We start from the raw sequence: 14423 nt of genomic DNA, 5'->3' as shown, positions 1-14423 counted from the left end.
ATTAGTTAGTATTTCTTCACACAACAGGAAGTCAACCTGTGGAACTTGTTGCCAGGGGATGTTGTGAAGGCCAATGGTTCAAAAAAGAATTAGTTAAGCTCATGGAGGATAGGGCCAACAATGGCAATTAGCCATGATGATCAGGGATGCAGCTCTGGGTGTCCCTAAACCTCTGACTGCCAGGAGCTTGGACTGGATGACAGGGGATGGATCATTCAATAGTTGTCCTGTTCTGTTCATTCCCCCTGAAGCATTTGGCACTGACCCCTGTTGGAAGATGATACTGGGCTGGATAGACCATTGGTCTGATCCAGTATGGCCACCCTTATCGCCTTAAGAGACAGCGTGAAGGCACCTAAGGGACTAGCCTAGCTCTGTTTGGGCTGCCCTAGGCATAGACCATGGACATTCTTTACTCTTGTAATTAATCCCTAGGCTATGCCTACACTGCAGTTTTGTTGTTAAAACTTTTGTTGGTCAGCAGTGTGAAAAAAACACCCCCTTGACCATCAAAAGTTTTAATGACAAAAAGCACCGGTGTGGACAGTGGTTTGTCAGTGGGAGAGCATCTCCTGCCAACAAAACTACCACCCCTCATTGTGGGGGGTGGGTTATTTTGTTGGAAGGAGAGCTCTTCCCTACCGACAAAGAGCTGCTACACTGCATGCCTTACACCGGCAAGGCTTTAGTAGCACAGCTGTGCCACTCTAAGCTGCACAGTCTAGACAGCTTAAGACTCATGCTTAGGTTATTTGCACCCTTTCCCTTCTGCCTATGTAGAATGTTCCCGTAGTTATTAGAAGAGAATGCGCCCATTAGTGCTGGGTGCACCTACACACTTGCCTCCCAGCCCACGGAGCACAGATCTTGTTGCCACAGATTTTAAAAAGGTCTGGTGTTAGGCGAGTGCTAGCTGTGCTGACCCCCTACAGTCGGGTCTGAGAGGCTCACCTAGTGTCTGGGTGAGGAAGAAGGTGGTTGTGATTAACAGAGCTCTGACATTGGTTTCAGAGCAATAACAATACTAAAATGAGACCTTTGGTTTCTGCAACAGAAAGCTATATTTTCTTTCATGTAATGCCCTCTATAAAAGTGTAGCTAGTGTAATCAACACAGTTCCAGTGATTTCAATGGAGATAAGCTGATTTCCCCTAGCAAAGGATCTGGCCCGTGATGTTTATTTCAAAGGAAAGGGATAAAGAAAGGCATCTGGGGGAGAGGGACATGAGAGCTGGGGGGCAGCTGGACTGGATCATTTCCAACACTTCCCCGCCTGTTTGATTTTTTCCATGCATTGGCAACTACTAATTCATCTGAGGCCCCCAACCACACCCAGCCCAAATTCAGCAACTGGAAAAATACACCTAGCAACAGATCTTGTCTGGGTCTGGCCCTGACAATTTTCATTCGGGCACAACACCCATGGAAGGCAGCAGAGTTACTCTGGTTTGACACTGGTGTAATGGCAGAATACATCCCAAAGGCTTTGAAGTCAATGTGAGTTGGGTCAGAGAGGGATGTGGACTGTGGCAATCTCTTAGCAAATATACAGGAGAGGCTTTGTTTGGATTAAGGTGGATTTTAGGGTTTCCTTTCTTTGTGGTTTGTTTTGCACTGTCTTAACCCAGTGTCTGAGACATGCACATGGACAGCACTAGGCCTGTACATATAGCTTTGGTCAGGTACAAATCACAGGGCCCCGCTCCCAGCTATGCAGTTCTCCAGGAAAGCTACAGATTAGCACTGTAACTGTTTGGTTATGACCTGAGCCCTTCAGCTCACCTTGAAGTTTTATGATCATTCCACAAACACTGGATCACTAAGGTTTGCAGTGAACTCTCCAATCGAAGCCAGTGGAACTGGAATTAATTTAGTTCTTGCTGCCCCCCCACCATCAAAGCCAGTGGAACTAGAATTAATTTAGTTCTTGCTCCCCCCCCCAAGATTAATAGCGTCCTGTAGCCATGTTAAATCAAGGCAGGGATCTGTATTACCCAGGAACACACTTACTGTGGAGAAAAGCCCAAATCACATTCCATGCTTTCCCTCCCTGCTCTCCTCTTCGAAACCCACTGGCGATGTGGGTTGTTTGTTGCCCTTATGCAAGCGCTCAGGCATTTCTCTCCCGGTGGTGCTCGGACAGGGAAGGTATCACCCCCTCCAGTCACACTGGCTTATCAGCCCGAGGAGATGGAAAGGGAGCAGCCTGTGGAATGTCAGGCCCTGCTGGCTGCACGCCCATATACAGTTCAGCAACCTCGGCGAGAACAACCCCGGCTGCTGCTGCGGCTGCCACTCGGGTTATTTCCTCTGGGCTCAGCTGCAGCCTGCAGAGCTCTGCAAAGGGGAGGGGTTTCTTCGCTCCCTCCCTCCCGAGGGGGGTCCTGCCCCAGCCCCAGCCCCAGCGATGGGACAGGAGTCAGGACCAGCCCGGGGCCGGTTGAATTGAAAGCAAACCGTGGCAGCTCCACGCGAGGCGACAGCGCTGGCAGGATGCCCCGGGCTGGCGCCCCCGCTCCCAGCTGTCAGTGAAGGAGCGAAGCTTTGCGGCCGGGATGTTCAGCTGGCACAAGAGCTTCACCCTGGGAGCGCCCTGGAGACAAGGTGAGTCCGGGTCTGGCCCGCACCAGCCCTCGGAGGTCGGAGCGAGGCCGCGGCACGGAGGTAAAGCCGATCGGGGCGCGCCCAGCTGGGGGTGTTGTGGCAGAGACAGCGGCTGCGTAGCCTAGCAACGCGGCAGTGAAAGGCAGATTGGGGAGGTGGTCTGAGCGCCTGCGAGCCCCACTGATCAATTGCGCTCAGCACCTGGCCGGATTGGTCCGAAAAGAAGCGAATTCCAGGCGTGTGCTCAGGTCCGAGAGCAGAGCCAGAGGCACATATCCCGCCCCGGCTGCCTTTTCAGCCGCCGAGACTGCACCGGGCTGGGACCAGCGCGAGCCCTGGGGTTTGGGATTGGGTCAGGCTGCCTGACAGCCAGCACCAGCCTCTCACTTACCTTTCTACAGAGTCGGGCCTGACAAAGAGGGTCCCGGCCCGGGAGTGGCTGATGACAATAAACCTTCTGGCTGTAGATCTAGTTCCCCATTAAACGCTGCAGTGGCGGAGGCTTTGTGACTGGCTTTGTCCCAGCCCAGGTGAAGCATGGGCCATGCCGCAGCACCACCTGCATGACAAACATTTGCTCAGGGCTTTCCAACGCAGTCGTAGAAACGTGAGCTTGTGAACCCTGGCCGGACACGAGCCAGCACTAGAGAGAAGTTTTTTTCTTTAAAAGATAACTTGGAACAAAATTGGTGGACACCCCTTCCCCCCTCCCCAGGAAAACAAAAACAAAAAAACCTGGCCATTTTAGGACTGCAAGGGAGTAGGGGGGAGAAAGAAAAAAGCAAATGGTTGAGTTCAGACACTTTGCAGCTCAAACTGAAATAACTTTCTGTCTATGCCAGGGTTTTGTAACTAATGTTAGAACTAAAATGCAGGAAGTGATTAAGGTGGTTGTATCACTCCAGGTGACTAAAGAGCCCCCCTACCCCCAAACAAACAGCAGCCTAGGGTGATAAAAATATAGGACTAGAATCCAAACTGTCTTCCTCTGGATTTACACTGGTGTAACTATACTGATGTACCACGAGTTTTGTGGCAATGTAACTCCGATCAGAATCTGGCCCCAGTTACTCTACTGGGCACTAATACTATGTATTTCTCAGGGTGGCACTGCCTGATTGCTTGTGTGCTCCAAGCATACTTGTAGGGAATTCCAAAAGAGTCTATTCTCTCAGCCCTTCTGTTCAGTGTATGCCAGGCATACACTGGGGGAGACAGTTGGGGTACCATAGTAAATTAGACACTGCTTTATGTCACTTTCACACAAAAAAGGTGTAGTTATCCTGATTGCACAGTGCTTTGGGACTCAGGTAAGATGGCCATGGCTGAAGCTGAGTTCAGATGTGATGGATGTGGCATGGAGTTTGCCTAACATTTGTTACTGAATTTTGTAATCTTCAAGATCCACAAGTAAGAGCCAGGGATAGAAATACTATTCCAGCCTCATTTACCAGGAAACTCTGGGCTAAACCTGCATAGCTCCATTGAAGTCAATAGATTGAGCTGATAGTAGCCGAGCTATTCCACTGATAAGGCAACACTTTTCATCAGCAGCAAAAGCCAACTCTTGTTAAAAATAGAGATGAAAGATAATGAAATTGTTTGAGGAAGTGGAAAAAACAGAGGTGGCTGTGGAGATAGGTTACCTGTATTTAAGTATGTATTTTGCAAAAACTCCTGCAGGCTAGTAAGTCTAGTGTGACCTCTAGTCCTAGGCTGACTTACAGTCCTTGAGAGCTGGCTCCATTCCTCTCTCATATGCACTCCATAACAGTGAGCCAAACTTCTGGGACTTCTGGGACTTTGGATTACTCCAATGCACTCCACAATGAGTGGAGCTGATGTAGAATGTAGCTGCTCACTTGCTTGTGGCATTGGTAGCTGGGATGCTCTCCCATCCTGGTGGCTGCCAGGGACCAAACTGGCCCTAATGCAAGTTAGAACCCCAACGGGTTGTCAGGACTGCTGCTCTAATAAGCCCTGGTGGATAATAGTTCCCTAGAGCAAATGTGCTAGCTAGGATCCAGGAAGTTTTTTGAAAGTGTAGGGGACAATTTCCTAGTGCAAGTTCTGGAGGAACCAACTAGGGGCAGAGCTCTTCTTGACCTGCTGCTCACAAACAGGGAAGAATTAATAGGGGAAGCAAAAGTGGATGGGAACCTGGGAAGCAGTGACCATGAGATGGTCGAGTTCAGGATCCTGACACAAGGAAGAAAGGAGAATAGCAAAACATAGACCCTGGACTTCAGAAAAGCAGACTTTGACTCCCTCAGGGAACTGATGGGCATGATCCACTGGGAGAATAACATGATGGGGAAAGGAGTCCAGGAGAGCTGGCTGTATTTCAAAGAATCCTTATTGAGGTTGCAGGAACAAAGGTGTAGAAAGAATAATAAATATGGCAGGCAACCAGCTTGGCTTAACGGTGAAATCCTTGCTGATCTTAAACACAAAAAAGAAGCTTACAAGAAGTGGGAGATTGGACAAATGACCAGGGAGGAGTATAGAAATATTGCTGAGGCATGCAGGAGTGAAATCAGGAAGGCCAAATCACACTTGGAGTTGCAGCTAGCAAGAGATGTTAAGAGTAACAAGAAGGGTTTCTTCACTTATGTTAGCAACAAGAAGAAAGTCAAGGAAAGTGTGGGCCCTTTACTGAATGAGAGAGGCAACCTAGTGACAGAGGATGTGGAAAAAGCTAATATACTCAATGATTTTTTGCCTCCGTTTTCACAAACAAGGTCAGCTCCCAGACTGCTGCACTGGGCAGCACAGTATGGGGAGAAGGTGATCAGCCCTCTGTGGAGAAAGAAGTGGTTCAGGACTATATAGAAAAGTTGGACGAGCACAAGTCCATGGGGCCGGATGCGCTGCATCTGAGGGTGCTAAAGGAGTTGGCGGTTGTGATTGCAGAGCCATTGGCCATTATCTTTGAAAACTCATGGTGAACAGGGGAGGTCCCGGATGACTGGAAAAAGGCTAATGTAGTGCCAATCTTTAAAAAAGGGAAGGAGGAGGATCCGGGAACTACAGGCCAGTCAGCCTCACCTCAGTCCCTGGAAAAATCATGGAGCAGGTCCTCAAGGAATCAATTCTGAAGCATTTAGAGGAGAGGAAAGTGATCAGGAACAGTCAGCATGGATTCACCAAGGGCAAGTCATGCCTGACTAAGCTAATTGCCTTCTATAAGGAGATAACTGGGTCTGTGGATGAGGGAAAAGCAGTGGATGTGTTATTCCTTGACTTTAGCAAAGCTTCTGATATGGTCTCCCACAGTATTCTTGCTGGCAAGTTAAAGAAGTATGGGCTGGATGAATGGACGATAAGGTGGATAGAAAACTGGCTAGATCGTCGGGCTCAGCAGGTAGTGATCAATGGCTCCATGTCTAGTTGGCAGCCGGTATCAAGTGGAGTGCCCCAAGGGTCAGTCTTGGGGCCGGTTTTGTTCAATAGCTTCATTAATGATCTGGAGCAGGGGGCAGCAACCTTTCAGCAGTGGTGTGCCGAATCTTCATGTATACACTCTAATTTAAGTCTTGCGTGCCGGTCTCTCTATAAGTCTGTAATATACAACCAAACTACTGTTATATGTAAAGTAAACAAGGTTTTCAAAATGTTTCAGAAGCTTTATTTAAAATTAAATTTAAATGCAGATCTTATTAGTTTAGTGTGATCCTTGCCCTTGTTTTTCCTTGCTGAGTTTTCCAATGTCTGGTGACATGAATTTGGATACTTTAAACTGCACACAGGCTTCTGAGTGATCAGTTGTTAACCAGCTGGAACCTCAGATCGGCAGTTGAGGTTAGTGGAGCAGCGGCTGGTAGGGCTGAGCAGCGCTGGAGGCCTGGACCCCCTCTGGCAGGGGGCCTGAGTGGAACTCCAACTGGAAGCAAGGTGAGTGGGGATGCGGCAGGGACCCCGGCTGGCCAGCAACTGGAACCTCAGAGCTGGGGTGGGCTGAGTGGGTCAGCCCGCCCAGCTCTGGGGTTTCGGTAGTGGGCTGAGTATCTCCACCCGCCACGCTCTGGGATTTCAGCTGCCGGCTCCTGCCAGCCGGGGTCTTAGCCCACTGCCAGCCTGGGGTTCCTTCACCCAAGTCAGCAGCATGTGCTGAGTGGGAGCAGTGGTGGGACCCCAGCTGGCAAGGGGCCAGCAGTGGGAACCCCAGAGCGGCGCTCAGCCTGCCACCACTCTGGGGTTTCAGTTGCCGGCTCCTGCCAGCTGGGGTCACAGCCTGCTGCCAGCCTGGGGTTCCTTCCTCCAGGCCAGAAGTGGGTGCTGAGTGGGACCAGCGGCAGGACCCCGGCTGGCAAGGGGCTGGCAGCGGGAACCCCAGAGTGGTGGTGGGCTGAGTGGCTCAGCCCGCCCCGCATGCCATCAAAAATCAACTTGTGTGCCGCCTTTGGCATATATACCGTAGGTTGCAGACTCCTGATCTGGAGGATGGCATGGACTGCACCCTCAGCAAGTTTGCAGATGACACTAATCTGGGAGGAGTGGTAGATACGTTGGCAGGTAGGGATAGGATGCAGAGGGAGCTAGACAAATTGGAGGACTGGGCCAAAAGAAATCTGATGAGGTTCAACAAGGACAAGTGCAGAGTCCTGCACTTAGGATGGAAGAATCCCATGCACTGCTACAGACTAGGGACCGAATGGCTAGGCAGCAGTTCTGCAGAGAAAGACCTGTATCCAGCTTACAGAAGCTGGATATGAGTTAACAGTGTGCCCTTGTTGCCAAGAAGGCTAACAGCATTTTGGGCTGTATAAGTAGGGGCATTGCCAGCAGATCGAGAGACGTGATCATTCCTCTCTATTTGACTTTGGTGAAGCCTCATCTGGAGTACTGTGTTGAGTTTTGAGCCCCACACTACAAGAAGGATGTGGAAAAATTGGAAAGAGTCCTGCGGAGGGCAACAAAAATGATTAGGGGGCTGGAACGCATGACTTAGGAGGAGAGGCTGAGGGAACTGGGATTGTTTAGTCTGCAGAAGAGAAGAATGAGAGGGGATTTGATAGCTGGTTTCAACTACCTGAAAGGGGGTTCCAGAGAGGATGGATCTAGACTGTTTTCAGTGTTAGCAGATGACAGAACAAGGAGTAATGGTCTCAAGTTGCAGTGGGGGAGGTTTAGGTTGGATATTAGGAAAATCTTTTTCACTATGGTAGTGGTGAAGCACTGGAATGGGTTACCTGGGGAGGTGGTGAAATCTCCTTCCTTAGAGGATTTTAAGGTCAGGCTTGACAAAGCCCTGGCTGAGATGATTTAGTTGGGAACTGGTCCTGCTCTGAGCAGGGGGTTGGACTAGATGACCTCCTGAGGTCCCTTCCAACCATGATATTCTATGATTCTATGATTGCTGGAGCACATTGCTAGGCCAGCGTACATTAGAATGTGTTTACCCACAGGTAGAGAAAGCTTTATTGAAGAGATTCTAGAGCAAATGCTGGTGTTACTGCCGGGAGTAGGATCCCAGCCCCACCCAGAAACCTGAAAAATGTGTGAATTGTAGCCACTTACAATGTTGTGTGAATTATACTTTTTTGCCTGGGGGTAATTTGTCCATAAACCAGGTTTTCTTTCCTGAAACTATCATGTGACTGTAACACAGCAAATTCTGCAAGAAGGGAATATTACTAATCCCCATAGAAGTGCCACTCACCACATGGACTCCAGTGCATGAGTGGGAGGAGATCCTGGCAGGAAAACAGACCCCTCACACAGGGCATTGAAAGAAAATCCTGGTCAGTTTCTGTGAGCTACAGACAGGGCCCAAGATGTGGAGCTCACACCCAAGGTGAATTTCCCTAAGGCTTAGGGAATAGTGGTGATTCAGATTCAGTACCCTGATTTGGGTCCCATCTCTGCTAAGAGCAGCCAAGAATTTGCTGTGTTTCTTGGAAGTTCTGTGGCAGGGCTATAAAGCCACATCTATGAGCGCAGCTTTGGAGAGAGAATGAAACCCAAACCTCTCCATTGCTGCCTGCTGGTGTCATCTCTGCATGTCTAATGCACCTGTCAGCAGCTAGATGCTGCTGGGTGAGAGAAAGTGAACGGGTGTGTGAGGAGCAGAGAATGATGGCTAGTGGAGAAAGTTAAAAGGCTTAAGCCAGGGATAGTCAGTTTGTTTTTATCAAGGTCCAAATTTCTTGATCAAGGTATAGTCAAGGTCCAGACTCCAGTGAAAATAATAATAAAAAAATAACAATAATGATAATAATAAGTAAATTAAAAGATTTTGGGGTCCATTGAAAAGCATCTCAAGGGCTGGATTTGGCCTACAGTCCTGCTCACTAACCCTGGCTTAAACCCTCAAAATCCTTAATGCTGTGAAGAAAAGCATGGACAGATCCAGCTACTCTCTAGCATACACCAGTCTCAATCTCTGTCACCATCACAACCATCCCTTTTAAGGAACAGGCCCAGGGAAGCAGACAAGGCAGCAGTACTAATACTGGTGGTACTCCCCTCAAAGGGCAGTTTAAGACAATTTGCAACAATCCCCTTTGTACTCATGAGAACTGAGGGTCTATCTCTTCTCTGAAGTAAGACACCATGCTGAGGTTCGGTCTACACTAACTTACTTCAGTATAACCGCATTCAAACTTTTTGGTGCTTCCTTTACCTGAAGCCAAACTCCAAATGGCCCTGCCACGGGTATAGTCTGTCACACGCTGAATGAGGAGATACCGCTGCACAGCTAGGTCTGTGGGTAATAGGAGATGGGTTTCAGAGTCCATTAATGGCCAACCTGCATGTTTAAGTAGAGCAACCATGGCACTGTGAGGAGGGAGTTGTAGGGTCCCTATGGCATTCCCAGTTAAGGAGACAGAACATTTGCTTGCACTGATTTCTTGTTTCTTAACCTTGAAAAGGCCTCTGCTCCCCCTCTCATTTTATGGTGAATTCAGGAAGCTTTAGTCATACAGGACTGGAAATCAGAAAGACCTTCCAGATTGTCTAACCCTGGCATCAAGCACAGAGTAAGAGTTTTATCTGTCCTAATCCTTCATGTGCTCCCTCTACATTCCTCCAGCAATGGTGCCTCACTGAAATATCTGGGCAGATTATTCCAGTGCCGTCCCCCCACACCCATCATAAAAACATAAGAATGGCCATACTGGATCAGACCAAAGATCCATTTAGCCAGTATCCTGTCTTAGTTCTGACAGTGACCAATGCCAGGTGCCCCAGAGGGAATGAACAGAACAGATAATCATCAAGTGATCTATCCCCTGTCGCCCATTTCCAGCTTCTGGCAAAAAGAGGTTAGGGACACCATCCCTACCCATCCTGGCTAATAACCATTGATGGACCTATCCTCCATGAACTTATCTAGTTATTTTTTGAACCCTGTTATGGTCTTGGCCTTCATAATATCCTCTGGCAAGGAGATCCCCAGGTTGACTGTATATTGTGTGAAAAAATACTTCATTTTGTTTGTTTTAAACCTACTGTCTATGCATTTCATTTGGTGACCCCTAGTTCTTGTGTTATGAGAAGGAGTAAATAACACTTCCTTATTTACTTTCTCCATACCAGTCGTGATTTTATAGACCTCTATCATATCCACCCTTAGTCATCTCTTTTCCAAGCTGAAGTGTCCAGTCTCATTAATCTCTCTTCATATGGCAGCTGTTCCATACTCCTAATCATTTTAGTTGCCCTTTTTTGAACCTTTTCTACTTCCAATATATCTTTTTTGAGATGGGGTGACCACATCTGCACGCAGTATTCAAGATGTAGGCGTACCATGGATTTATATGGAGGCAAGATGAAATTTTCTGTCTTATTATCTATCCCTTTCTTAATGGTTCCCAACATTCTGTTCGCTTTTTTGACTGTCACTGCACTTTGAGTGGATGTTTTCAGAGAACTATCCACAATGACTCCAAGATCTCTTTCTTGAGCGATAACAGTTCATTTAGACACCATCATTTTATATGTATAGTTAGGATTATGTTTTCCAATGTGCATTACTTTGCATTGTGCATCACAGTCCCTGTCCCTACCCCCAGCCCATTCTACCCATTTCCTTTGTTTAAATTAGCAAATCCTCCCTTAGTGGAAATTCCACTAGGCTCCACAGTTGGTGATGCCTGTTTATGTGCTTCCCACCACAATGAATGGGAAGAAGGGAATTTTTGTGACTGGCTGGTTGGCTGAGCCCCTGTTGAAGCTGTCATGCTGCTGGCATTTCCATGTATGGGTTAATGATGTGCTAGGGCACCTAGGAGACTTTTTCATTATTATTAGATCTAAATAAATAAATGAGTGATGGGCTTGATGAAGAAGTTTTTGGGTGATGTTCTATGGTGGAGCTCAGACTAGATTAGGCCCATCTAACTTTAAAAGCGATGACTCTGTTAATCAATAAATTCAGGCTTATTCCAGTAATAAATAGGATAATCCAGCTGAGCAGTGTTGGTTCCTGCTGTGCACTGATGGCTTCAGCTAGAGGGTCAGTAACTCAACAGACCCATTTCCCTGCTCCAAGAAAGTTGTTGGCCAGCTGAAAAATCTCAAGTGGGTTTTCCACTCAGGAAGCCATTTCCTCTTTTATTCTACCATCTATCTATGCCTATAAACTTTTGATCTCCCTTTCCCCAGTGTCACAGCCTCTCAAGTGTTTGTATACAATCCTCACTCTCTCAGGCCTGTCTACACTACGCGTTTAAACCGAATTTAGCAGCGTTAAACCGATTTAACGCTGCACCCATCCACACAACGAGGTCCTTTATATCGATATAAAGGGTTCTTTAAACTGGTTTCTGTACTCCTCCCCGACGAGAGGAATAGCGCTGAAATCAGTATTGCCATGTCGGATTAGGGTTAGTGTGGCCGCAAATCGACAGTATTGGCCTCCGGGCGGTATCCCACAGTGCACCATTGTGACCGCTCTGGAAAGCAATCTGAACTCGGATGCACTGGCCAGGTAGACAGGAAAAGCCCCGCGAACTTTTGAATTTCATTTCCTGTTTGCCCAGCGTGGAGCTCTGATCAGCATGGGTGGCGATACAGTCCCAAATCCAAAAAGAGTTCCAGCATGGACCGTATGGGAGATACTGGATCTGATCGCTGTATGGGGAGACAAATCTGTTCTATCAGAGCTCCGTTACAGAAGACGAAATGACAAAGCATTTGAAAAAATCTCCAGGCTATGATACAGAATCCACAGCACAGTGCTGTATGACAAGCATAACGGAAAGCCAAAGAATGAAATGAACGCTCATGGAGGGAGGAAGGGGGTACTGAGGACTACAGCTATCCCACAGTCCCCGCAGTCTCCGAAAAGCATTTGCATTCTTGGCTGAACTCCTAATGTCTGAAGGGTCAGAAACATTTTCCGGGGTGTTTCAGGGTATATGTCGTCAATTTACACCCTTCCTGCCCCCGAAAGAAAAGGGAAAAAAAAACGTTTCTCGCCTTTTTTCAATGTCACCCTATGTCTACTGCATGCTGCTGGTAGACGAGTGCTGCAGCGCTGAACACCAGCATCCCCTTCCCGATGGCAGACAGTACAATATGACCGATATCCGTCTTCATCCTCAGCCTGTGAGTGCTCCTGGCTGGCCTCAGTGAGGTCGGCCGGGGCCGCCTGGGTGAAAATGGGAATGACTCCCTGTCATCCCCGGCTGATGGTACAGAATGGCTGGTAACTGTCTTCATCATAGCAACTGGAGGCTGAGCTCTATCAGCCCCCCCGTTTCATGGCTAAAGAAAAGATTCTGTACTGCCTGGACTATCATAGCAGCAGGAGGCTTCCTCTCCCTCATTTTATCTCACTAAAAACACAGTGTTTCTTATTCCTGCATTCTTTATTACTTCATCACACAAATGGGGGGACACTGCCACGGTAGCCCAGGAGGGTTGGGGGAGGAGGGAAGCAATGGATGGGGTTGTTGCAGGGGCACCCCCTAGAATGGCATGCAGCTCATCATTTCTGCGGAATCTCTGGGGCTCTGACACGGAGCGGCTGTGCTCTTTGGTTCTCTAGTATACTTGCCCCATATTCTAGGCAGGACTGACTCTATTTTTAGACAAAACATAAAGAAGGGAATAACCCAGGGAATCATTCCCATTTTTGTCCATGTGCCCCCGGCCGACCTCAGCGAGGCCAGCCAGGAGCACCCAGCAGACGGTACAGAACGACTGATAATCGTCATCTCATCACCAATTTACAATGGCATGGCAGATGGTTTAATAGGAATGGTAACCATCTCTGCTACCTTGCAAAGGCAAATGAATGCTGCTGTGTAGCACTGCAATACTGCATCTGTTGTCAGCATGCAGTACGCATACAGTGACAGTGACAAAAGGCAAAACGGGCTCCATGGTTGCCATGCTATGGCGTCTGCCAGGGTGATCCAGGGAAAAAGGGCGCAAAATGATTGTCTACCATTGCTTTCACGGAGGAAGGATTGAGCGATGACATTTACCCAGAATCACCCGCGACACTGTTTTTGCATTGGGATCTCAACCCAGAATTCCAATGGGTGAGGGAGACTGCGGGAACTATGGGATAGCTACAAGATAGCTACCCACAGTGCAACGCTCTGGAAATTGAAGCTAGCCTTGGTACATGGACACACACTGCTGAATTAATGTGCTTAGTGTGGCCGCATGCACTTGACTTTATATGATCTGTTTTACAAAACCTGTTTATGTAAAATCGGAATAATCCCATAGTGTAGACATACCCTCCATCTCTTGTAAGCTGTACATGTTGTTAACTTAACACCTCATATGTAAAATTCCCTTATTATTTTTGTCGTCCTTCACTAACCCCCTCTCCCTAGTGTTTTCCCCAGGAATTGAAATTAGGGGGGTGTTTGAATATACAGAAAGGGTGATGGCTGATGAGGGGTGAGACTGTGAGGGTGCAGGTGGATTGCATGGCATGATAGTAAAATCTGAAAAATGTTTCACGACCATTTTATTAGATTTAACTTGTGTTTTAAAGTCATCACACAAATTAAAGCTGGCTACTCAAGCCTACTATGAAGCACTATATCTACATCCTTCTTGGTTTCTTCTTATAATTTTGCACAACTCTGTTAATGAACTTCTCAAATGCAGTGTGTTCATCTTTGGTGACTTCTCATGTATCTGATACTTCCAGCCCTTCATGATATGCTCATGATCAGGCAGAACTTGGAAGGTGACTCCTTTTCAAACACAAAATTCTATTCAATGAGGAAAAAGAATGCTCAGCTGTAACTGTTATGCCTGGGAGTAGCAAGAGATGAATTCCTACTTCTTTCATTCCAGGAAACATAGCTCAAGGTTTGGGTCATGATAATAAAGAAGTTGAAGTCAAATTTTCATTCGTTCATCATATGATATTCCACTCTGTGTTCAAATTCTTTATTCTGTCCTGATTACATAGCATCCCCATTGCTGGTGGTACCTCACTCTCCACGCAACTGTCGGTGTTTTATGAGACAGGCATCTGTAATAGCTATGTAAAGGTTGAGTAGAATTCAAAAGTTGCTGTTGTAGATTTGTAAGAATCAAATGAGTGTACTTTTTCAGCTGGCTTGACAAGAAGCATTTGTTCTCTTCACTTAAGGAGTCAATATTAAGTGCCTTAATTAGTCTACTTCTGAACTGAAATCCTTGCTTCTTCCAGTACATTTTCAATGGCTCTCTCTCTGATTGATCCAAGTGTAGCTTCTATTGCTGGACAAAGATCTACTACTGTTGTGGCAGATGCCTGGACGGCATTGTTTAATGACCCAAGTGGTTTCAACAGTAGACTTACAAGAGAGAGATTGGCAAAAGTCTTCTCTGAACTTAGTAGCAAAAGTAGTACACCA

At 47.3% G+C, this 14423-nt stretch overlaps 1 protein-coding gene across 3 annotated transcripts in view; it reads left to right on the top strand.

Annotated features, from left to right (window-relative positions):
* The first annotated feature begins 2231 nt into the window (after positions 1-2231).
* Positions 2232-14423, top strand: part of LOC127054187 (uncharacterized) — a 75446-nt gene continuing 63254 nt past the window's right edge. For 2 of the 3 annotated variants that reach the window (XM_050960181.1, XM_050960179.1), the window contains exon 1: positions 2233-2604. In XM_050960181.1, the coding sequence (XP_050816138.1) occupies positions 2556-2604 (49 nt within the window). In that variant the 5' untranslated portion in view covers positions 2233-2555. Of the gene's footprint in view, positions 2605-14423 lie in introns of all 3 variants that reach the window. The other variant, XM_050960182.1, reaches the window with a different exon arrangement.

Source organism: Gopherus flavomarginatus, chromosome 6, assembly GCF_025201925.1.
Source record: "Gopherus flavomarginatus isolate rGopFla2 chromosome 6, rGopFla2.mat.asm, whole genome shotgun sequence".
Taxonomy (NCBI): domain Eukaryota; kingdom Metazoa; phylum Chordata; order Testudines; family Testudinidae; genus Gopherus; species Gopherus flavomarginatus.
The sequence above is the reverse complement of the archived record's forward strand: the minus strand, read 5'-3'. Positions and strand labels throughout refer to the sequence as shown.